The sequence below is a fragment of the Aspergillus neoniger genome (assembly GCF_003184625.1).
Source record: "Aspergillus neoniger CBS 115656 unplaced genomic scaffold BO87scaffold_25, whole genome shotgun sequence".
In the NCBI taxonomy this organism is placed as follows: Eukaryota; Fungi; Ascomycota; class Eurotiomycetes; order Eurotiales; family Aspergillaceae; genus Aspergillus; species Aspergillus neoniger.
In genome coordinates, this window is record NW_020291153.1 from 460,314 (window position 1) to 481,139 (window position 20,826).

At 50.9% G+C, this 20,826-nt stretch overlaps 11 protein-coding genes across 11 annotated transcripts; 3 read left to right on the forward strand and 8 right to left on the reverse strand.

Moving 5' to 3' along the window:
- Positions 1–108: 108 nt before the first annotated feature.
- On the forward strand, positions 109–2,166 carry BO87DRAFT_408433 (MFS multidrug transporter). The gene is made up of 5 exons (XM_025626148.1): positions 109–561; positions 607–628; positions 672–745; positions 790–1,119; positions 1,166–2,166. Exons 1-5 carry the CDS (start codon positions 296–298, stop codon positions 2,058–2,060), a joined length of 1,587 nt encoding a protein of 528 aa, XP_025477710.1. The 5' UTR covers positions 109–295; the 3' UTR covers positions 2,061–2,166.
- A 131-nt stretch (positions 2,167–2,297) lies between these two features.
- BO87DRAFT_408434 (type 1 glutamine amidotransferase domain-containing protein) lies at positions 2,298–3,135 on the reverse strand (the record flags this gene model as incomplete). The annotated part of the gene is made up of 3 exons (XM_025626149.1): positions 2,298–2,686; positions 2,752–2,989; positions 3,058–3,135. The coding sequence occupies 3 exons, from the start codon at positions 3,133–3,135 to the stop codon at positions 2,298–2,300; spliced, it is 705 nt and encodes a 234-aa protein (XP_025477711.1).
- Positions 3,136–3,796: 661 nt separating this feature from the next.
- BO87DRAFT_378498 (peroxiredoxin family protein) lies at positions 3,797–4,928 on the reverse strand. Its single transcript, XM_025623803.1, has 5 exons — positions 4,623–4,928; positions 4,453–4,565; positions 4,224–4,387; positions 4,022–4,162; positions 3,797–3,957 (listed from the first exon to the last, which is right to left on the reverse strand). Exons 1-5 carry the CDS (start codon positions 4,667–4,669, stop codon positions 3,922–3,924), a joined length of 501 nt encoding a protein of 166 aa, XP_025477712.1. The 5' UTR covers positions 4,670–4,928; the 3' UTR covers positions 3,797–3,921.
- Positions 4,929–5,073: 145 nt separating this feature from the next.
- BO87DRAFT_313274 (NADH:flavin oxidoreductase/NADH oxidase) lies at positions 5,074–6,405 on the reverse strand (the record flags this gene model as incomplete). The annotated part of the gene is made up of 1 exon (XM_025619613.1): positions 5,074–6,405. The coding sequence occupies one exon, from the start codon at positions 6,403–6,405 to the stop codon at positions 5,074–5,076; it is 1,332 nt and encodes a 443-aa protein (XP_025477713.1).
- A 262-nt stretch (positions 6,406–6,667) lies between these two features.
- Positions 6,668–9,813, reverse strand: BO87DRAFT_388629 (amidohydrolase; the record flags this gene model as incomplete). The annotated part of the gene is made up of 5 exons (XM_025624866.1): positions 6,668–7,317; positions 7,370–7,885; positions 8,081–8,082; positions 8,116–8,578; positions 8,631–9,813. 5 exons carry the CDS (start codon positions 9,811–9,813, stop codon positions 6,668–6,670), a joined length of 2,814 nt encoding a protein of 937 aa, XP_025477714.1.
- Positions 9,814–10,492: 679 nt separating this feature from the next.
- BO87DRAFT_460883 (uncharacterized protein) lies at positions 10,493–11,317 on the reverse strand. Its single transcript, XM_025629052.1, has 4 exons — positions 11,148–11,317; positions 10,978–11,098; positions 10,835–10,921; positions 10,493–10,784 (listed from the first exon to the last, which is right to left on the reverse strand). Exons 2-4 carry the CDS (start codon positions 11,089–11,091, stop codon positions 10,752–10,754), a joined length of 234 nt encoding a protein of 77 aa, XP_025477715.1. The 5' UTR covers positions 11,092–11,098; positions 11,148–11,317; the 3' UTR covers positions 10,493–10,751.
- A 1,860-nt stretch (positions 11,318–13,177) lies between these two features.
- BO87DRAFT_114499 (putative solid-state culture specific protein) lies at positions 13,178–14,934 on the forward strand. The gene has a single exon (XM_025617901.1). The coding sequence runs from the start codon at positions 13,343–13,345 to the stop codon at positions 14,804–14,806; it is 1,464 nt and encodes a 487-aa protein (XP_025477716.1). The 5' UTR covers positions 13,178–13,342; the 3' UTR covers positions 14,807–14,934.
- Positions 14,831–15,794, reverse strand: BO87DRAFT_378505 (CIA30 family protein). The gene is made up of 3 exons (XM_025623804.1): positions 15,634–15,794; positions 15,119–15,574; positions 14,831–15,050 (listed from the first exon to the last, which is right to left on the reverse strand). Exons 1-3 carry the CDS (start codon positions 15,678–15,680, stop codon positions 14,870–14,872), a joined length of 684 nt encoding a protein of 227 aa, XP_025477717.1. The 5' UTR covers positions 15,681–15,794; the 3' UTR covers positions 14,831–14,869.
- Positions 15,795–16,368: 574 nt separating this feature from the next.
- Positions 16,369–16,948, forward strand: BO87DRAFT_378506 (uncharacterized protein). The gene is made up of 2 exons (XM_025623805.1): positions 16,369–16,541; positions 16,601–16,948. The coding sequence occupies exons 1-2, from the start codon at positions 16,495–16,497 to the stop codon at positions 16,782–16,784; spliced, it is 231 nt and encodes a 76-aa protein (XP_025477718.1). The 5' UTR covers positions 16,369–16,494; the 3' UTR covers positions 16,785–16,948.
- A 703-nt stretch (positions 16,949–17,651) lies between these two features.
- Positions 17,652–19,047, reverse strand: BO87DRAFT_408442 (DUF3425 domain-containing protein; the record flags this gene model as incomplete). Its single annotated transcript, XM_025626150.1, has 2 exons — positions 18,471–19,047; positions 17,652–18,418 (listed from the first exon to the last, which is right to left on the reverse strand). Exons 1-2 carry the CDS (start codon positions 18,622–18,624, stop codon positions 17,655–17,657), a joined length of 918 nt encoding a protein of 305 aa, XP_025477719.1. The 5' UTR covers positions 18,625–19,047.
- On the reverse strand, positions 19,030–19,743 carry BO87DRAFT_398886 (uncharacterized protein; the record flags this gene model as incomplete). Its single annotated transcript, XM_025625393.1, has 4 exons — positions 19,030–19,047; positions 19,150–19,314; positions 19,415–19,506; positions 19,668–19,743. 4 exons carry the CDS (start codon positions 19,741–19,743, stop codon positions 19,030–19,032), a joined length of 351 nt encoding a protein of 116 aa, XP_025477720.1.
- Positions 19,744–20,826: the final 1,083 nt, after the last annotated feature.

The following is a 20,826-nucleotide window of genomic DNA, read 5'->3' on the forward strand; positions in this document are numbered from 1 at the left end:
CCCAGCAGTGCTCCAAACCTCCATTTCAGCATCTTTTTGCGTGCTGGGCCATCACCTGCGCATATCTCCAGATCATGGAGCACCCCTTGATTGGTAGGATGGACACGAGTTTATCCACATAAGCTCTCTGGCGGACATGCAAAGTAACTCAATGCACGATGATCCTCTACCAGATTCAGTGCCTGACGCGTGCTATGCACTATCTAAGTACTACATGTCGCGGACCAGGGGAGATTCACCTTACAGGGATGATCGACTGAAACCACAGTCCTACTTTTAGATATGTCCTGTAGACATGGCCCCAATCATGAACGAACTACATATAGCCCCCTGTGACTACAAATCGGCAGACGAGGAAGACACTGGAGCAGGCCCACCGAAAGCGCAGCAGGTCGGCCAGACTCAGGACATGGACGAATACTTGCTAAAGAATGACCTGGAGTTCACGCCAGATGGACAATATATCCGGTGGGCAAAGGGCAACAAGAAGCACCCTCGCAACTGGAGTGCAACACGCAAGGTGTATGATATTGGGTTAATCTTTCTGCTGGATCTCTTTGTGTATGTATTTACACCTTGATGTTGGTACACTGCTAACAACCGCAGAACCGCTACGAGTACTGCTGGTGTATGTTTCTCATCCAACAGTGTGGCATTTCTAATGATCATAGACATCGGCGGCTTCAGAAGCTCAAAATGAGTACCATATTGGAAATACCCTGTGCACATTCTGTTTCGTGACATTGTACGTTCTTCCAGACTTCTGACCGTACTCGACTGACCATACAGATTCCTCATGGGGCAGGTTGTTGGCGCGATTGTCTTCCCTCCTTGGTCCGAGTGCTTTGGACGCAAAAAACTATATTTTATCAGCAGCACCGGTAGTGCGTTATGTTGCCTGATCATCGGGGTCGTTCATTCTTTGGTCGCCGTGGTTATCTGTCGCATCGTCGGAGGATTCTTGAGTGCTATCCCATACACCGTTGGCAGCGGCAGCAATGAGGACATGTTCAACTCGCGATCTCGCATCTGGACCACCTTTCTCTGGACCATTGCCTCGAACGTCGGTCTCCTAATCGGCCCAATTATCAGCATCCTTGTTGTTGAAAATCTACATTGGTATGTCTCCCGATACGGCTATCCAAAGCTGGTTCTAATTCTGTAGGCGCTGGGTATTTAACATATACACGATTATCCTCGCTGTCATGAGCGCGTTCTTCCTTCTCATCCGGGAATCACGTCCTGCCCTGCTCCTGGCCCAAGAGGTCTCACGCATCCGCCACGAAACGGGCCACGACAGCCTACAGCCTCTGACCCACGACCACTCCCCTGACCTCCGCACCTTCGTCAAAGCCTCGCTGTTCCGACCGCTGCAGCTCTTCTTCGGTGAGCTTCTCATATTTACAATGGCCATGATGATCGCCTTCTCCTTCGCCTTGGTCTATATCTTCACCGAGGCTCTCCAGCCCATCTATGAGTCCATGAACTTCACACCATCAGCTGCCGCTTTGCCTTTCCTGGCCGTCGGTGTTGGTGTTTGTTTCAGCACTTTCACTCGCATTATCGACTTTCGAATCATAGACGCCAAACACGCAGCCTCTCAACCCGTCAAGCCAGAAGATAAACTGACCGGGCTGGCCATCGGGGCCCCTGCTTTTGCGATTGGGCTGTGGTGGTTCGCCTGGACCATTCCCCCGAAGGCAGAGGATATCCATTGGATGGTACCTACGGTATCTCTCGTGTTAATTGGATACGCATTGAACGAATTCGATACTGTGTTATATGGATATCTAGCAGATAGCTATCTGAGCTATTCGGCTAGTGGCACGGCGGCGGTGCAATTGGTCCGGGCAGGGATGTCGGGGGCTTTCCCATTGTTTACGCGGCAGATGTTTGATGGGCTGGGAGCGAATGTTGCGGCTTCATTGTTGGCGGCGTTGGCCACGGTGTTCTGCAGTGTGCCGTTGTTGTTTCTGTTGTATGGGGAGCGGATCCGTGCGAAGAGCCGATTTGCGAAGCATAGTTTGGAGGTTCAGGAGCAATTTGTCAAGCAAGGTTGAAAAGTGCTACTGTTGTGCTTGATTTCCGGGTTTGAGTATTTCCATGATCTATGCAATGTGGTCTGGGCGTTCCGGAATGCAATCCGTTGATGCAACTTTAGATGAGATTAGATTTGTCAGACACAATAAGTATTCATAACCACGATTTTTTGTAGATAAAACAACGTAGCATGTATCATTCTCATCGTATCGAAATGACATTATTTCATAACAACCCCATCACCACACAAAATCAACTTACAACCCCAAGGCCGTCAAAATAGCCTTTCCAACCCCAGTCGCACTCGCCGGGTTCTGTCCCGTAATCACCGCTCCTCCCAACTCAGCAACCTGCGACACCACCACCTTCTCCCCCCACGGCTGCTCAGCCTTGACATAGGTAGCACCCACCCTCTTCAACTCATCCTCCAACATGAACGGCATAATCGAGCTCAGCTGCACCTGGTCCTCCTCGGTATTCGAGAACCCAGTCACCTCCGCACCCTTCAACAACGCCGTTCCGGAGGGAGTAGTAGCATTCACCAGCACCGCAGGACCATGACACACCGCCGCGACGGGCTTCTTAGCCACTGCAAAGGCCTGGATCAGGGCCAGGGAAGCCTTGTCGCTGTAGAGGTCATACATAGCTATAACCCAGAGATTTTCATTAGCATTATGTTGGGTATAGACGGGTAAAATATGGGATACATACGTCCATGACCACCAACGTAGAAGATGGCATCGAACTCAGAAACCCGCGACACAACATCCGACAGCTTGACGGTGTTGGTCCAGAGGGATTCCTGCTCCTTGAGGAATTTCTGGGACACGGGGTCCTCCTTGAACATTTCGATGGAGCCCGGGTCTAGCGGGGCTTTGCCGCCGGCTGGGGAGGCAATTACCAGCTCGGCTTTGGAGTGAAGGACGTCCCATGGGTGGGCGAATTCAGGCTATATTATTATTTTGTTAGGGAGGAGGTTTGGAAGATATATATTAGGGGATTGGGGAGGAAGCTTACCAAGAACCAACCGGTGGGGTTGTTGTTGGCATTGTGGTGGTCGTGGGAGGTGAGGACGACGAGGACTTTGGGGGCCATTTTGGATATATTGTTATTATGGAGTTGATTGATCGAAAATCAATTGAGGATATGAGGTTTGCTTTCTACTCTGTATTTGGGGGAGAAGGGACGACTTTGTATTTGAATTTAAAGGCCTGGCGGGGTTCTGGCTGGGCAAATTGGACATGATGACATCAAACAGGCATAGCTCTGGTGGGGTGACTGCTGATTAGTCACTCAATGTCGTGGGGCCACAGGAGACTTTCCCCAGACGGGACTAGTGTCAGGCATCGATCCCTAAAGGGTTCATTATTCAGCTGGCTTCGATCCTGGTCGGGGGGTTTCTATTGCTTCAAAATGGGTTATGTTCAAGCTTTTCAGGGCTGTTAGTGGCTGCGGAGACAATATGCTTATGTCCGGTTGGGATTGATAATCCTGTCAGCATTTTAGTGTGAGGACCTAGGTTGTCTATCTCTCCATTTGTCCGGTTGACCGCTATAGTGTGATGAGCTGTGGGACTGGCTCGGCTGATCAGAGCCTCGATACGGAGTGATCCTTACTATTGTGTTGTAGCAGGAGATAAAAACTAGTACCATCTTACTGATGTGTGTAGGCATGGGGATTTAAGAGTCACTCAAGTGCAAGTGTGACGCGATAGCACTCTCTAATCAGTTTTTGTGGATATATATATACCACCTACAAGTTTATACTTGATTCCACCTCGGGCAGTTCACTTCATTACTATCCACATGCTGTACTATCTAGTAATTCCACCTTGCAAGTGAGACTGTTTCTACTGCATCCCATCTAGTGAACGCCCAACGTTCACAGATTCGCCAGGATAGCATCAGCGCCCGAGACCTACATTCGTCAGTATACACACCACAATTCCCAGCAAAGGCGGTTACATAAATGTGGAACATACCTTAACAGCACCCTTCTCCGTCTCAATCTGCGCATAGGTCACCTTGCCATGGTCAATGACAATGGCGAAGCGCCCGGTACGACCAGCGTTGGCCCAGCCGAGAGTGGTGGAGAAGCGGGCATCGGGATCAGTCAGGAAAAGCTACCATCGAAGCATCGTGAGCAATGGAGCAAGGAAAATATTTCCGCGGGGAGGGACTCACAATATCATCATTCTTAACATTGTTCGCCTTTCCCCAGGCGCTCATGACAAAAGGATCGTTGGAGGCGATCACTGCGACAACCTGCACGCCCTTCTCCTTCAGTTGAGGAAGGTTCTGGATGTAGCCGGGGACATGGTTGATGGAGCAGGTGGGGGTGAATGCACCTATCATAATTATTCTGTTGGCCGGATGTTTATTTGAAGACAAGTAAATTGGGGTGGGTACAAACCGGGAACAGAGAATAGAACGACCTTCTTATCGGCCCATTCTTTCGAAGCGTTGTAGTTGATGGGGATGCCGCACGCGGTGATGTCGCCCTTTTCTTCGCTCCAGGGGATGTACCTGGCTCGCCGTTAGATATACTGTACGAAGAGTGTACTTATGTAATGGAGAACGCACTGGAAGACGACGTCGGAGGGGAAGGAATCGCCGGGTTTGAGAGCCATGGTTATTGCTAGTGTGGGTGGGAGAAGGAATGCAGAGGATGAGGAATCAAGGGATGGGAAGTTGTTGGTGTTGCAGAGATGGAACTGCGGGGTAGTTGAATGAAGGGTGGGAGGAAGTAATCATCCATATTAATAAGTAGCTACAGCTGCAATTAAGTACTCACTAAGTACTAACTATCCATTAGTCGGTGGCGCCCCCAAGGTTCTGATTGCGCGATGCCATCCCCGAAGAAGTAAGTAGCTCTGATCCTGCACTGTTCGGAGGTCTCCGTATGCCGCCGTTTTGCTCGGGTCGGCTCGGCAATTGAGATTATCGCTAGTAAATTTCTTATATCAATTCATCGCTCTTAATGCAATAGTGGATTAGATGGGTCTATAATCTTACATCTAGATCGCTCAATGGTTTAAACCAGTCCAGCCCGCCAGAACTGCACCGGCACCTCCACCTTTGCCCCCAGCTTCTTCGCCGCGTTCATCACCCACTCTGGTTCACGCATGAACTGCCGCGCCATCAACACCAGATCCGCCACGGGCTCCGGTCCAGATACTGTCGCATTGGCGGCATGCGCCTCGTCGGCGCCTTCCACGAGTCCCCGGGCCTGGTCGGCCTCGGTGATAAATCCGACCGCGCCCACCAGCGTCTTCGCGCCGGTCGCATGGATGGCTTTGCGCACCTGTGCGGCCAGATCGATGTGGTAGTTGGTGTGGATGTTGATCTTCTGGCTATGGTGGTTACCCCCGGAGCTGACATCCAAGAGGTCGACTCCGAGCTCTGGAAGCAGAGGCAGAAGCTTGAGCGAGCTCTCCATGTTCCAGCTGCCTGATTCCGCCGCAACAGCCTGTCCGTCCAGCCATTCCGTCGCACTGATCCGCAGGAACAACGGGGTACCGCTGGGGACTACCGCCCGAATGGCCGTCATGGTTTCCCGGAGAATGCGTGTGCGGTTCTCGAAGCTGCCTCCATACTCGTCCGTCCGCTTGTTGGTCACCGGGCTCAAGAACTGGTTGATCAGGTATCCGTGAGCAGCGTGAACCTCAATCACGTCAACACCAGCCCGGATGGCCGTCTCCGCACTCTTGGCGAAGGCCTGCACTATCTCCTTGATCTCCTCGACCGTCAAGGCCCGAGGCGCCCAGTATCCCTCCCCAGTTCCATCCCAGGCCTGGTCCGCTCCACCGCTGGGCCCGACCACCTCGGACGGGAATCCGCCTGTGCTCTCATCCGCCTTGACGCAGGGCTTCTTGGCCTGTACGGCTACCCACGGAGGGAGCACACTCGCCTTGCGACCCGCGTGGGCGAGCTGGACGGCTACCTTGGCACCCTGGCTGTGACAGAACCGCACCACGCGCTGCAGACTCTTGAATTGTTCCGATTCGGGGGAATGTTCCCATAGCCCCGCGTCGTTGGGGGAAATGCGCCCGTTGGGCTGGACAGCCTGGGCTTCGACGAAGACGAGACCGGCGCCTTTCAGAGCGAATTGGCCCAGGTGGGCAATGTGGTAATCTGTGAGGGCGCCAACGAAGGGAGAAGAGGTATCGCTTTCGGCGGAGTACATGCACATAGGCGAGACGACGACGCGGTTCTTGAGGGTCACATCGCGAATCTTCAAAGGGCGGAAGAGCGTGGGAGTGTTGGGGTCGGCGGGGTTGAGGGCTTCTCCGCCATTGTTGGCGGGGGTGAAGTAGGGAGTCTCGGCGGAGGGGATCACACGGGGGGCTTGTTGGACGGAACCCATGGCGATGGAGAGGTCTGGAGGAAGGGAGCGAGAGGCAATTGCTGTAGCGAAGGAGACATGATGAACAATGGCAGGGTGGGTTTTATACCCAGCGCGTCTGTGAGGTTGAATTGAATTAATAATTGACCCTCCGATGGTGACATTTTCGGGTTGGGGATTTGCTGACAAATGGGCCATTCTCGGATATTCGGATGGGAAGCCCTGCTGTTTCGAGGATGCCGCCATGCAATGCAACCAGCACACAGAAGAGTGAATGGCAAATCTACTGAGATATCGTGTCTTTAATATCTCTCAGCATCTTCAAGAATGCTGTGTCCAAGCCCCAGAGCGTGTCATGACTCGTCCCTTTCTCCAGGACCGATTCAAACGAGACCACACCGTTGAGATCGGATCTGGCGAAGCAGTCCTCGAAGTATTTTTGTCCCTTGGGTCCAATCATCCCATCCTTCTCTACGAAAATAGCCCTGATCTGCAAAGGCTGCTTCTCCTCCGGGTGGCCTTGTTGGTACCACAGTTCTGCCCGCACCAGCCAGCGGATATAGATCGGGAGATCTTCGCAGACTCCCCATAACCCGGTTGACTTCTTCAGGCAGACAACAGTTTCATCGTTCATTCCCGTGGTATCCTCCAGGAAAATATACTCGATGCATAAATTTTCCACCTCCTCGGCGGTCCGTGGGTCCATCTCATCTGCAATAAGATTTGGTTCACGGTGCTCAATGTCTTCTTTGGACGCACGGGGGATACTGCCGCCCATCGAGGCGAGAACCTCCACACTCGAGCAGAGCGAAGGGACCGCTTTGGTGACCACGAATTTCATCACCTTGTTCCATTGCTTCAGAACGCCAGTGGGGATCATCCTCGCCATTTGTAAGGAGAGAATTTCCGAGTGTTTGGGCTCCACCCACGGCGCTGCAAATGTTAGCCTGCTGTGAGTTTAATCGATAGCGAAAGATAAGCTAACCCATTAGTACTGCCATTGGCGTTTTCGGGCACAGCAGGTCGCGTCGATGCATCAACAAATTCAAGATGTAGATAGTGCCGGCACTGTGAGATATAGGGACGACGTGCTTAATGGATAGGTGTTCCAACACCGCTGACACTGTCTCCAGCCAATACTTGGACTCGTTGTCCAGGTGGAACGGGAGTTGAACCGCCAATTCCGGGCCTAAGATGTCAGCTTTCATCCATGAAGAAAGAGAGAGTGACAAAGAATACCGGTCGATGGAGATCATTCTGACCTCCAGTTTGTTAGCGAGATGATCTTTTTGGCAGCACCATAGCCGGGATCCTGCCATTCCCTGAATTAGTAGCATAGTCGGGGTGGGTGAGCCATCCTTCGTTGTCCGGGGTCCGATGTCTGCATAGGTAACCGCAAGCCGCCCATGGTGTGCAGTAGCAGGCAGAACTATCCGCTGGTGAAAGCGCTTTTGCGCGACGAACTCGAGCAGGTGGACATTATGGGTATTACTTGACATGGCTGTGAAGGCTAAAGGTAAGATTATGAAAGATGTTGAAGTTCAGCCCGGTTCGGTTAGTTGTGTTAGTGCGGGGACCCTGACTATATAGACTAGATTAACGTTGGGATTTGGAACAGGCAGCAACAGCAGAATGGCTTGTACGCGGCCTGTACTCAACAATGATTTCATTCAACAATGTAACCATCCCTACTTACTGCTTGGCAGGACGTACAATTTCCGTCAGCCTTACGCCTGATACACTTTCCTTCCCTCAAACCACGTTTCCAGCACGTTCGCACCCTTGAAATTCCCCTGGCTCAAATCCCGATCGACGACAATAAAATTGGCCATCTTGCCCACTTCCAAACTCCCAGTGCGATGCTGCGCCCCAACAGCCTCTGCTCCGCTGAGCGTCAGAACGCGACAGAGGATCTCTCCTCCGCGTTGCATCGCCGTCTCCCCCAACGCGAGACGCCGGCATCGCCCTCCAGGTTTGTATCGGACGCGTTCAACAATCGCAGCCAGGGCATCAAATAATGATGGCGTCTCGGGGAGCATCCAGTCCGAGCCAATGGTCATGAGTGCGCCCGAGGCGAGCACCCCGTTGAACGCCCATTTGTTGAGTTCGGGATACTCTTCCACGACGTCGTGATGGAAGATGGCGGGTGACATTTCCGCAGTCACTTTCAACGGAGCAAACCGCGCGATGTCATCTGACACTTTCATTAACCCGTGCAATCTTTCAACAAGCCGAAATATACGTACCCTTGTGCACCGCATTACAATGAGCAAGCTCGTGTCTGGGACCAGCCGGATTCCCTTCCCGCACCTTGGCGATGACATCTAGGGCCAGTCGAGCAGATCCCTCACCGGCGGTATGCAGTTTACACGACATGCCCCGGCCATCATATTTTTTCACGGCCTTGTACAGGAAGTCTTTATCCAGCGCCAAATGCGTCGGAATCGGCTGTCCATTCGCATCCAGATCCGCCTGCGTGAATTCTGGAGGCAGTGGAGCCCCATCCAGCCAGAACTTCACAAATTGAGTATGCACATGTCGGCTTCTGAATCCCTCCGCCACATCAAGCAACCCGGCTAGACTATCCTGCGGCTCCATGGCGAAATACACCGGCGCTGACACAATGTGCGTATGGATATCCAGATCCAGCCGGTTCTCCAACTCCAGTTCTCGCACAGCATGTAAGTAGAGCGTATTCGCCGACGCTTCCTGGCAGGACGTGATTCCATATTTGTGGCATATAGACATCGCATGGTGAATCGCGCGTTTGACATGCGCCAACGGCGGGATAGGCAGACAGTCAAAAACCGCTGTCATGGCGTTCTCGACTACTTCCCCGGTGAGGGTTATTCCATCTTTTCGGCGGACGTAGTACCCGCCATCTGGATCCGGGGCGCCATTAGGATCAATTCCAGCACGGATAAGCCCAGCCGTATTTAGCAAGATTCGATGACAGGAGACTTCGCGGATGAGCACGGGCTGATCGGGGTAGTGATCATCTAGGTATTTGCGATCGGGCACGCCGTTGGGAAAATGGCTGGCCTGGTAGAAGTTTCCAATGAGCCAGTCCCCGGTAACATTGGCGTAGGCGCATGCGCAGGAACCTTTAGCGAGTCGAGATGTGAGGTTGTCGGGCGTCGAGTCGAAGCCGATGCGGGCTTCGTTCAGCCCTTGCAGGCCGGCGACGAGCAGGTGCGTATGGGCATCGTGGATGCCCGGCATGACGAAGCGCTGGCGGAGGTCATATTGGATGAGGCCGCGAGCCGAGGCGATCTCCAAGATGGCTGCATTCCTGTCAATGTGTTCGATAACCCCCGTCGGGGATACAATAAATGCCTCGGCCCAGGGTTGGTCGTCGTTGATGGTATATACGCGACCGTTGTGGAAGGCGAGGGCGTTGCTAGAGTCGATCGAGGAATAGACTCGCATTGTGGATAATAGGTTGATTTCCTATGATTAATAAAAGATTCCACTTGATGCTCTTTATACATGCGCTGCCTCGGCTACGTTGAGGTGATATCCGATGCCGGAATAATTCCGTATCACATCGACCAGTCACACCCAACATTTCACACATCAGACGCCTCCAAGAACTGGTCCTATGTACCTTCAATGGATGCGTTGGCTAAGCATAGCTTCCAGGGTTTGTACAGTCTAGATTCTCCTGGCCAGGTATTAGTAGACTAAGTACTTCATCCATCCGCCTTGTGAACAGAACTCTCCCTGCAAAATGTGAGATTCGGCCTCAAACGCAGACATTAAGTATCCCTCACGATCTTCCAGTCATCATGATCCTTACGACCCGTATCCTGTGAGATAGTACTTTTAGGCTTACCCCAATTTAGATTCCAGGAATATATGGGGCCACGATCAGGGTCCACTCGAATACGGCCCACGCACTGTCTTTATTCGCTGCAGTCGGATCCCCTGTAGCGTGGAAGCACTGATACGGTTCATCTGTTGTCCGACATTGTACGCGCTATGAACTGACTTGGCTCTGAGACATACAGTAAATTATCCAGTGTAACAGCTGATCATTCAGAATTAGCCAACACACTTCACTGCAACGTGAAATCGACAGCGATGCAATAGTAATCTGTTGATGAATCAAGCGGCAAGTAGTATACTGTCCCTATTGCATCACAACATTTCTGCTGGTACCTGCCGTGTCGGTATATACCACTGTACATTCTACTAACAATTTACTGGCATTGAAAGGTACCGACTACGGGATTGCACTCACTTTACCGCAGCAACATCTTCCATTCCGTATCTGATCCTAAGGTAACGGCTTATTTCAACTTCCATTTCGACCACTGTACTTCCTTCTGCACACCTGGCCTTGCCAGGCTACATCGAGGATAAGCTCAGTCATATCGTTCGCGGCAGCGGCCATAGCGCTAGAAACCACAATCAGTAGGCGATCCAGCAGAGAACAAGGTACACTCACCTCGTGGTGCTGCTTGCGGCACTCGTGGCAACGATATCCGCGGCGACATTCCCAGTCGTATTCGCAGCGTTCGCCACAGTAGTTTACCTGTTGAGGCAATGAGAGTTAGGCTTGCAGACTGAATTGTGGTTTATGGCTCATACATCGAGAGTGCCATCAGTAACCTTGGTGCTGCCAACATCATCAGTGTTGGACTCCGTTGCACCAGCGAGGGCAAGACCCAGGAGGGCCATGGATGTGAGCAGGGTGAATCTCATGATGATGCTGATTGGTGTGTTAGCATACTTACAATATAGATCGAAGTTGTACATACATAATAGAGATCAACTCTTGGGTCGACAATCTGATAGTGGGTCCTGTCGTGATCGAGTTCGAGAATGATGCCTTCTGGGGAAAGCTAGGTCTATTTAAGCTCTTCGTTAGACCTCAACTTCTACGGAACTTCCAATCCAGTTTTGGTTCCTTCCATCGCATGACTACCACTGTACTACTTATTGTCAATGGAAGCTTGTTGTCTCGGGGGATGTACTGGATCAGTTCCATTCGGAGGGTATCCGAGACACCCCTTTGTGTCCCTTAAAGTCAAGCTTACTACTTCTGCTCATGCAATACGCCCTCCTCGGCACAGGAACCACCGACGCCAAGATGGGAGAAGGTTACAGTTGTCGGTTCAAGTATGGGGTTGTTACAGTCTCCCAGCCATCCTCCCCGCATTCAAGGCTTGTGCAACAAGCGGAGGATACGGCAGTCGAACTTGTGCACGACATAAAGCTTTTATGGCTATATTTCAAGGCCACTGGGTTCCTACATATAGCACGGCTTTATTTTGCGAAGAGGAAAATAATACACCCAAATCGTGCTAATTCCTATATCCACGCTGGATATATGGGATGAATGAATGGGTTCGGTGACAATTCAGGACAGCATCGTCCATCGCAGGTGCCCTGAACAACTGCACACCTTCCGCATGTTACACACGTTAGCTTTTTGTTGACTCCGAAAGCTAATTCTGCTGCCAAAATATATGCTTATAATGAGCAAGGCCTGCTCTTATGGCTCGATACATTTGTACAGCTGACCTGATCCTCGGGGACGGCATCGAACATCATGCCACTCGCCTCTGTTGAATGACTCCCCCAATTCTTGGCAAACCATGTATGTGATCTTGCAATCTCTGCTTCAATGTAGACTTGCACTCGTGGGACTCTACTGCCGTCCGAGCGGCATAGGTAAACTACCTTCCCCCCGTTCAGAGTGCAGTCTAGAGTTTCGGGGACGCCGAGATGATATCAAGACTCTGAAGGCCGCTTCTTGTGCGCCCAGCAAAGTCCACACTCAGGAACATGAGAACCAGGAGATGTAAACTGAGTTTGACGTATGCCATCATGGAATTGAACGGCTGACATGCGGGATTCTATAGCCTCTTTAATTTGATTTGATTATGCTCACTTAAAGCTCTGGAAGTCTTAGCGAATATGCCATGGTAGATATGCGCCATTCAGCCATGGATGAATGGTTGATCAAGCAAAAGCACGGGCCGAGCTAAACAGCATCCTGACAGTCCATTGTTCATAGTGGAGCACCCTAGCCATGATTGGGTACAGCTAGGAAGGTTACTATAGGCATGAAGCCACCCTGGACACCTGTGGTAGTTTCTCGGCCATATCCGGGGACATGAAAGAATGGAAACCATTACCGCAAATGTCTAGCTCAAAAGCTTTGCTGGGAGAGTGGTGAGCGCACTGGCTTGCCAGGATGGCAGAGTTAGACTACTGAGGAAAGCCAAACTGCCCTGGTAGGCAACTAGTCATTGGACTGGTGGAGCCAGCAAATAAGCGTCCTGGATGATACTTCCCTTCCCTTCACGCTTTATTCCCGTTCACTCCCTTCCTCGAAATTCCCTGTTTGCTAACATTTAAGGAAGCTACACTGGGGTTGGAATTACTACGAAGTAACCTTGATTGATTTGGCCTTGAGTGTGAGTCCTCCTGAAGCCAAAGCCTCGTGCAGGATTTGGCATGAAGGTACTGGGAGATCTCGGCCTGCCAAATGCGGGTCCCGATATACCCGAACCCACAACTTCCCAGGGTTACATCGATCTGCAGGACTCGTCTCAGTCGTGGAGAGATCGGCAACCCACTTGTTGAACCAGGAAGAGAATCAATGACTCTAATCATTGTCCACTCGCTTCAACCACCGGTACTATCTTTGGTTATCTAGATGAGTAGTAGGCTACCGGTCCGCGGCGAATTAGTGAACTTTCGCGAAAATTCCGACTGCGAACGGCAATCAACTTCCCTCATGACGTCTCTTGACGTCGACTGACTCCAGGAAACAATAACTATCTGGTAGTCCTGATGTCTTTGTTCCGTGGACAATGTGGCATGTGTTATTGCTGACTGGGGATGGCTTCCGCATAAATGCTCACGGACTTGAAGTCCAAGTGAAAATCTGACGAAGGGAGATTTTCAATAAAATAACATCGAATCTATCAATTGACTGAACACCATGACTGCTGTGACACTTCTCCAGCCACTGCCACTGGTGCCAACTGAGCCATATACCTCGACTAAGGCACCTAATACTAAAGTTCATATCGCGCTCGACTATACCCTGCATGATCTATACTCTTTGGATAATGATGCCCCCCAAAACATTGTTCTCGTCTATGATCACCCCTGCAAGTTCCCCCGAGATCAAATCAGCCTCCCTTCGGGTGCACGGTTTCTGTACGCTGCCAACTTCCCTGGTGCGCATACAAAAGGGGAGGCGCCGAACCTACAGAAGCGCAGTGTTGCTCAACGTTATTCTTTTATGGCTGGCCGTACTCCTGTTGTGATGTTAGACCAGAGTGGAGATGGTAATAATGACCTTTCCAACATCTTGGCAACCTCTCAGGACGAAGTACTGCGCATCTACGATCAACTAAGCCCGGACCAACGGCCTGACGTGCAATTCATTCGTGGTGTTTACGATAGCCAGATAGCTGCAGACTTGCGTGCAGTATTCATTGTTCCGCAAGATCACATGTGTACACGGTTTCATCATGCTGTGGATCCAGAAACGCTGTACGAGGTCCTGTCCAAGCGTTGGGTAGCAGTGAGCGGTCTGCCAACACCAAAGTCCAAGGTCATTGACCCGCTACCAATCAATTCCTGGCAAGCAGGCTGCGATGGGGAAGTCGAACGAATGCTGCAAAGTGTTCAGCAGCAACGCCTCCCGTTTGTGGTTAAAGTGTCTATTGCTACCTCAGGATATGGAACATACGTTATCCGAAGTGGGTCGGATAGAGACGCTGCTGTGTGTGAGCTACGTGGGATTCTCCATGACGTACTTGGCAAGATCAATGAAAAGCATGAGCGATTGTATCCTGCAAGCTTTCTGATCCAGGAGCTAGTACCAGGGGAAGCCCATGGGGTGACATTCTTTGTTACGAAAAAGGGCCGGGCAGTGTACCTCGCAACATCTCGGCAACGTTTCGACGAGGAAGGTGTCTGGAATGGTGGGTGCGTCTCGTACCTTTTGCAGCCTGTGTTCGAGAATCGATACAGATCTACGATAGATGCTTTGGCCCAAGCATTACACAGCAAAGGGTACTACGGGCCGGCGGGAGCTGATGTCATGACGGACGCGAATGGGGAGCGTTTGATTGTCGACGTCAACCCGCGCGTTACTGGATCTTACCATTTGGGACTGCTCAAGAACCATTTCATGCAGCGCGGGTTATATGAAGCGGCAGTTCTCTCCCGCCTGGAAATCCCCTGCACACGAAATGCATTTGAGGAACTGTTTGCGGTAGAGATTGCACAAGGAAGGTTGCTTATAAACGCATGGGTCATTGACTCGAAGAAAGAGATCAGTTATGTGGCCTTGACGGTGGGGGCGGAGGATTCTGTCAAACTGGGTCGAACAATTCGTCTGATTGAGACATTTGTCAAGACGGGCGAATATGCAGAAAGTGCTGAACTATGAGTGGATATTAGTTGTTCAATTTGGTGTTTATTGGTGTCTCTTGATAGAGGTAATCTAGCATAATCACCAGCAGCATAGCCATCCTAGGCCCCTGCTTTCTTGATCGTCGCTAAAACGCTTCTCATCATAATATTCCCCATCATCAAAATCATTTGGGTCATCCCTATACCGTTCCTTTTCTTTCTTAATGCCCCTGATCCACTCTATTTCCAATTCGAAGTCCCCTTCCTGTTCCCCAAAGAAACTATCACAACCATGTCAGCACCAGACCAACAGCCCCAGACCAACCAACCGATGCAAAAAGGCACTCACCTCCGAATCATAATCCCAAACTGCTTTACCCCCGCCAAGACCAAGGGTCTCCCCATATGCACCTCCCTCCCACGATATGTCGGCCGAAATTCCCTCCACCCTAACTTTACTTTCTTCTGCCCCTTCTCGACCTTGAACTTCGCCTCCCAGACCAACCCGCTCCGCTGGCGCCCATCCGGTCGAGGATCTTGCAGTTCATCCCTCAGATTCAAAGTGTATGTGTGTCCATCACTCTTAGGGACAGAGAGTTCCAGTCCAGCGTAGCTACTCAGATCCCATAACTCGGTGGTGCTGGCTGTGTGTTGCGAGGCGAAGCCTGCTCCGCCGAGGGTCTTGATGTCGAGATTGCCATGGAAGGTAGCGGTGTTGGTGTCGTCGTTAGTGGTGAGGTGAGATTGCGAAGAGCCACCGCGGACACGGTCATCGGAGGAGGTCCAATCGGTGGAGGACCAACGTCTTTGAATTGGTCGTTTGTTAGGCGAATTGGACGTGATGGTTTAGATGGATGGACTTACTGCGGTCCTCCGAAGAAGTAGGGGGAAGATGGACGTTTGGTGCACATTTCTTGTGTGTGTGCGTTGCGTTCTGGTTGAGGTTGGTGGGTGGAATATTACAAAGGTTTGGGTTTTCGCGATAACATTGGAATTGTTGAGAATGGATAGAATGTGGATCGATCGATCGCCGCGGTCCGGACTCGATGACGTCGGTGCTTTGTATAGCTTCCGTTGCCGCACTTTATCGATCGGGTTGGGTTCGCGACGGGGCTAGACTTGTTTGAGTTCACTGTCTGAAGCTTGAATATTGAGTAGAATTGCATTTTTCGTGTATGTGATACTTAGGGTTACTTTGATTGCTGGTAGCTCAATGTGTCTCGTGTCATGATGAGCATGTCGTGACTAGTCTGCCCTACCTGCCACTGCCTTCAAGGCAGATCTTGTTAGTTATAGACCAAGCTATTCATGGTATGGGTCTCCTGACACTATTTTGATTGTGCTTAATAAATCAGCCAACATAGTATTCGTGCAAACCAACCCGCTACCGCGTACTAAATAATTACACTATGAGGGATCCTTCATTGCAGGACATGATCTCCTCGGTTCCTCCATGATAACGTCGCCCTGACGCAAGCTCGTAAAAGTAGAAAGCCAGCTTCTGAAAGAGCACAAAGAGGTTATGAGCTTATCCGCCGGAACACGAACCGACTGTCGCTCTCCCGACGGACGCTTAATTTTGACGTCACCCATCCGCCATCAAATCTAGAGCTATATTAACATTGAAGCCCTCGTTGCTTATACTTGACAATTCAAAAATACATCGCGCTACTCAATATCGAATTAGTAATTCAATAGTCCACATTTCTACCGTCCTCAAACACAATGGCTGCTGCTGGAGGTCTTACTGGCGGTCACCCGCCCTCTGTTCGGTATGTCTCTGCTCTCTTCATTCTCGAATGTATCATGCGTGGATTATTGACCACTGCAGCTCTCGCAACATTGCCATCTTCAGTGTGATCGGAATGATCGCTGGTGGTTGGATGTTCTTCCGCGCGCAGTCGCCCAGCAAGGAAGAGAAGCTATATTCGCAAAAGGACATCAATACCATGGTTGGCGGGCAGACGGGCGAGAACAGAGTCGGTCGTGCACCGAGCCATCAAAAGAAGGATTGATTTAACGTGTGGAAAGGGTATGTCTGATCAAGGGGTGTATTATTATAATTGAAGGACATGATGGAGGCGTCTGGTGTTGTGAGCTTGGATTGTGTGCATATCAGTTGTTATCTTTGATTGTTAATCCCGGAATTTACTATCATGGTAATGTCATGAAATCAATGGAATGGATGCATCTCTGTCCTGAGGAGTATGACTGCAGCTGTGTGCTTTTTCTGTCCTACCCATCGAGTCGCAGTGATGCCCAATCCCGCTCGCGATCGTGTCAGTGGTGGAAGAGGTATCTCCACATCTGAATGTTTCACAACAGTAGTGGTAACGGGGATGTGCCTGCCTCTGACTGATGACATCCACGAGCTCTTCACGCAGGCTATCTGGCTGTCACGATCATTTCTTAACTTCTTGCCTCAGGCTCCGAGATAAGCGTCTCTCATAATCCGATCAGCTAACCTTCTCGGGTTAGACGGTGTACCGAATGGGGTTAGTGCAGCATTAAATGCTGACAATCAAGCCAAATCGGGAAAAGCCGCGGTTTTCCCTGGCGATGATGGCTGGCTGACTTCTACGGATCATCGAGGGTATGCACGTCGCCTATACGCTCCATCGTTGAAACCGATTGTTGTTACCACCTTATCATAAATAGAAGAGACGTATAATCAGTGAATATACTCAGGTTTATGTGTCCATTGGCAATCGCCAGATGATAACATCCGTCACTGACTCAACCCTTGGTTTGACCAAATTTATATATCACCCATACTCCACCTATGAGTAGGCTGTAGTAGGAGATCGATCTAATGACACTCCCTCTACATGATCAAAGCCACAGACGAGATAGTATATTCCGAAAGGATATGCATTCTCACTACACTAGTCGTTACCGGCATAAGGTATTACAAAGAGTGGCCTTTCTCCCCGACGCATCCGCCATGCATTGGTGGAACGAAACAAGTTCCAGCAATCCTTGACGGTCAATCCCCACAATTCCCAAAAGGTCTCGGTGATCTCCCAGCCAGCGGGATCCCAGGGGTCTTTCCACACGATCACGCCCGTTTCTCCTATCCCCGTCTGACGTCTATGCCCCGACCGAGGTATCTGAGAGCGGTAGCCGCACATATCCCGACACAATTGGCGATCGTCCATCAAATTCTCCATCAGAATCAGATTGTCGCGCATCCTAGGTATGGGGATGAGATCAAGCCAGGGATGATGGGGCACGGTTCGTTGAATCTCTGTTGGCTGCAATGCAGGTGGCAGGAGAGCCTCCCGACCGATTGTTGCTAGACATCGTGGTCCAATCAGGGCAAACATTGATAGCGCCTCGTCAGCCGCCATATCTTTGGCATTATAACCCAAAATCTCAACATTGGTGTACAATGCCCACAAAATGTTTAACCGAGTTATTCCTAATCGCATATCGGCGTGTGGTGAGCCAGTTGCAAACTCAACATGCACCATAGCCTCTAGTTGCTGCAGGATACTGCGGGAGTTTGCGGCAAGCGGACCAAAGATACGGAGTTCATCCAAACATTGAAAATCGAGTTGATAGGGCGTCGACGCCGTTGTAGACCACGCGTGAGGATAGTATGGCTCAGATCTTTCGGGCAGCGCTTTAGTCAAGTGCTGACGTCGCCCTATCTGGATCGTCAGCCAGCCCACTCGGCAGAGACTCGTTCGCCAACCTACTTCGGGCCCTCTGATTTAACCTGTTCTGCAACCTGCGCCTTTCCTTCGGATCAGTCACACCGATCCACACATCCTCGAGTCTAAGTTCAATCTGCTGCGGCGGTGATGTGGAGTCGCGGTGAGCAGCCGAATGTCCACCTACTGCTTCCCGCATGGCTGATCCACGTAGAGATGCGACGTGCAAGATGAGCGGTAGCACTGCTCGAACTGACACTTAGAGAACGCTATAATGCTGTGTTGGAGGGGCAGACACTGTTTGCAACGATGATTTTCGCTCTCCACCGTTATCGCCGATCTTATGTCCGGCCCATGTCATCCACCGTCCCCACGGCTTGGCTCTATGCCTGCCGTTCTTATAGACGGCATCCTCCAAGTTCATGTAGGCAGTGGAACATATTGTAAGCGACGACAACATTGAAATATTCTGGCAATTACCAGACCGTCCTGCACACCAGATTGGTACCTGCTGGGCATTATGATCGGCCACATTTCACGGCGCATATTCTAACATCGTACCGCTCGGCGGGCGGGTTGATTATTGCTTGACTCGGTTATTATATCAGAACTCCTTGCTTTTCTGCATTTGAGACAAACGAAGAGACGATTGGTGTTGAACGGTCTTTCCCTTGCGGCACTCAAATTCAGACGGTACGCGAGGTCGGTGCAAGGGATGCATTACCCCAAAGAACAAATAGTGAGACCGATGAGCATGGTTATAATGTAACCTCGGCTCGGACACCCCAGAAGTGGTATTGAACTTGCCCATCCCAGTTTGATTGTGGGAAAGAGTTGCTTTTTTTAATTGATTTTTGCGCAGGGCGATCGGCAATGTCCTGGCAGCCGACTACCATTAGCGAGAAAGTATCTAGGAACATTTGGTTCCAAAATATAACCAGCCAACTGGTTGTATATATGCAGCATTAGGTTGAAAAGGGCCAGCTGACCGGGACACCAGGGCGATCGGCGTTGACCGCAGCTGAAGGTTCTGCTATCGCTCGCTCGGACACCTTCTGGCGCAAAACAATCCAATCAGGAGCTAGATGTTTCTGCTTCCTTCCATGTATATGTGAGCCATGGCCATGGTTATTCTTACCACAATGCTTGTCGTGTATTGGCCTTGTCTTGGGAGCATCCGCTGGAAATTTCACCCCCATCTTTGTCTGAACTAAATCCTTTAAGGCTGGCGTCCGCGGCCACTGGCCAGACCTGCTCTCTTGGGATAGAACTCCGTACGTCTAGGCACAAGTATCCACACACTGACTGTGTTCGTCATTGCTGGGCCTCGTCCAGACCATGCCACTGTGGATGCAAGAGGAGTGTCTATCTACAAACGTGGTGTCAGAGTAGTTGTGGGGACCATGTAAACTCTAGTAAAAGAGACAAATATGACATCTTATCACCTGTCAGCTCCCTACTGCCTTAGCTGCATTCTACTAACCAGGATGTCGGCTGATGGGAATGTAAGACCTGAATCTGGGTACTACCCCACCCCAACACACTAACTCGCATTTTTTTTCACTCTAATAGGGAGCAAATCAGCGTGAATTGATCACACGATTGCCACCCGCTGCAGGGAGTGACAAGGGCATGAGCGCGATGGCTCCCGGGAGAATACCTCTCGAAAAGCGGGGAATGGAGTAGCAATTAGCCCTGACCAGGATTCGGAGACTCGCGGCCAATAAGCTGAACTCCGATAAGTAGATTAACGTGCTAACAAGCTTGGAGGAGATGGTTGATCGACCATCGATTAGCTCCCATCCTTAGCTCCATCCTGGCCCCTCAGCGCTGTCGGCGATAAGGCCAGGCAACACGGTGCTCCAGCACGCCATCCAACGCCAAAAGACAGAATCAACGTCGGACCACCTTAATCAATGAATTTAGTATAGAAGACGCAAGAGTTGACCCCAATGGTGTTTGGTAGGGCTCGTCAACCCTGGATGATTGCTGCCTGCTACATGGCGACTCCTCTGGCTAAAACTTCGCGCGGGACTCCAGAACGGCGCCGAAATATGCACAATGGCCATCCGATGTCGGGCGCTCCGATGCCACCATTGAAAGTGGATATGACTCGTGGACTGAGCGGCATGTTATCACAAACCTTCACGGTTGGTGACACTGCATCCGCTAGAGCTTCACGGTCGGTCTTGGCCTGCTGGGGTTAGGAGCAAGGGAACCAATCTGCTAAGCGTCTCCCCCGATAGGATGGTGTGCTTCACCTGCGGATTGTTATCATTTACGGTGGGACTATCGCCAGACTGCAGCTACTCCTGCCACTTTTGTGGTACCTGCTCAATCGTTGTGACAGATAAGATGCAGGTATCCGCGGGGTCTATGGGCGCTCCTGGGTAATATTATT

What these genes read in the sequence shown, in the direction of transcription:
- BO87DRAFT_408433 (XM_025626148.1), top strand. Translation starts at nt 296, where the DNA reads ATGGCCCCAATCATGAACGAACTACATATAGCCCCCTGTGACTACAAA. An exon ending in TTTCTGCTGGATCTCTTTGT is followed by an intron (nt 562 to 606) that starts GTATGTATTTAC and finishes TAACAACCGCAG; the next exon opens with AACCGCTACGAGTACTGCTG. An exon ending in CCGCTACGAGTACTGCTGGT is followed by an intron (nt 629 to 671) that starts GTATGTTTCTCA and finishes TAATGATCATAG; the next exon opens with ACATCGGCGGCTTCAGAAGC.
- BO87DRAFT_378498 (XM_025623803.1), bottom strand. Translation starts at nt 4,669, where the DNA reads ATGGCTCTCAAACCCGGCGATTCCTTCCCCTCCGACGTCGTCTTCCA. An exon ending in CGTTCTATTCTCTGTTCCCG is followed by an intron (nt 4,388 to 4,452) that starts GTTTGTACCCAC and finishes TAATTATGATAG; the next exon opens with GTGCATTCACCCCCACCTGC. An exon ending in CGGAGAAGGGTGCTGTTAAG is followed by an intron (nt 3,958 to 4,021) that starts GTATGTTCCACA and finishes TGACGAATGTAG; the next exon opens with GTCTCGGGCGCTGATGCTAT.
- BO87DRAFT_460883 (XM_025629052.1), bottom strand. Translation starts at nt 11,091, where the DNA reads ATGAGATTCACCCTGCTCACATCCATGGCCCTCCTGGGTCTTGCCCTC. An exon ending in TTACTGATGGCACTCTCGAT is followed by an intron (nt 10,922 to 10,977) that starts GTATGAGCCATA and finishes TTGCCTCAACAG; the next exon opens with GTAAACTACTGTGGCGAACG. An exon ending in GCCGCAAGCAGCACCACGAG is followed by an intron (nt 10,785 to 10,834) that starts GTGAGTGTACCT and finishes TGTGGTTTCTAG; the next exon opens with CGCTATGGCCGCTGCCGCGA.
- BO87DRAFT_114499 (XM_025617901.1), top strand. Translation starts at nt 13,343, where the DNA reads ATGACTGCTGTGACACTTCTCCAGCCACTGCCACTGGTGCCAACTGAG.
- BO87DRAFT_378505 (XM_025623804.1), bottom strand. Translation starts at nt 15,680, where the DNA reads ATGTGCACCAAACGTCCATCTTCCCCCTACTTCTTCGGAGGACCGCA. An exon ending in TACTTCTTCGGAGGACCGCA is followed by an intron (nt 15,575 to 15,633) that starts GTAAGTCCATCC and finishes ACCAATTCAAAG; the next exon opens with ACGTTGGTCCTCCACCGATT. An exon ending in TTTGGGATTATGATTCGGAG is followed by an intron (nt 15,051 to 15,118) that starts GTGAGTGCCTTT and finishes TGGTTGTGATAG; the next exon opens with TTTCTTTGGGGAACAGGAAG.
- BO87DRAFT_378506 (XM_025623805.1), top strand. Translation starts at nt 16,495, where the DNA reads ATGGCTGCTGCTGGAGGTCTTACTGGCGGTCACCCGCCCTCTGTTCG. An exon ending in GGTCACCCGCCCTCTGTTCG is followed by an intron (nt 16,542 to 16,600) that starts GTATGTCTCTGC and finishes TGACCACTGCAG; the next exon opens with CTCTCGCAACATTGCCATCT.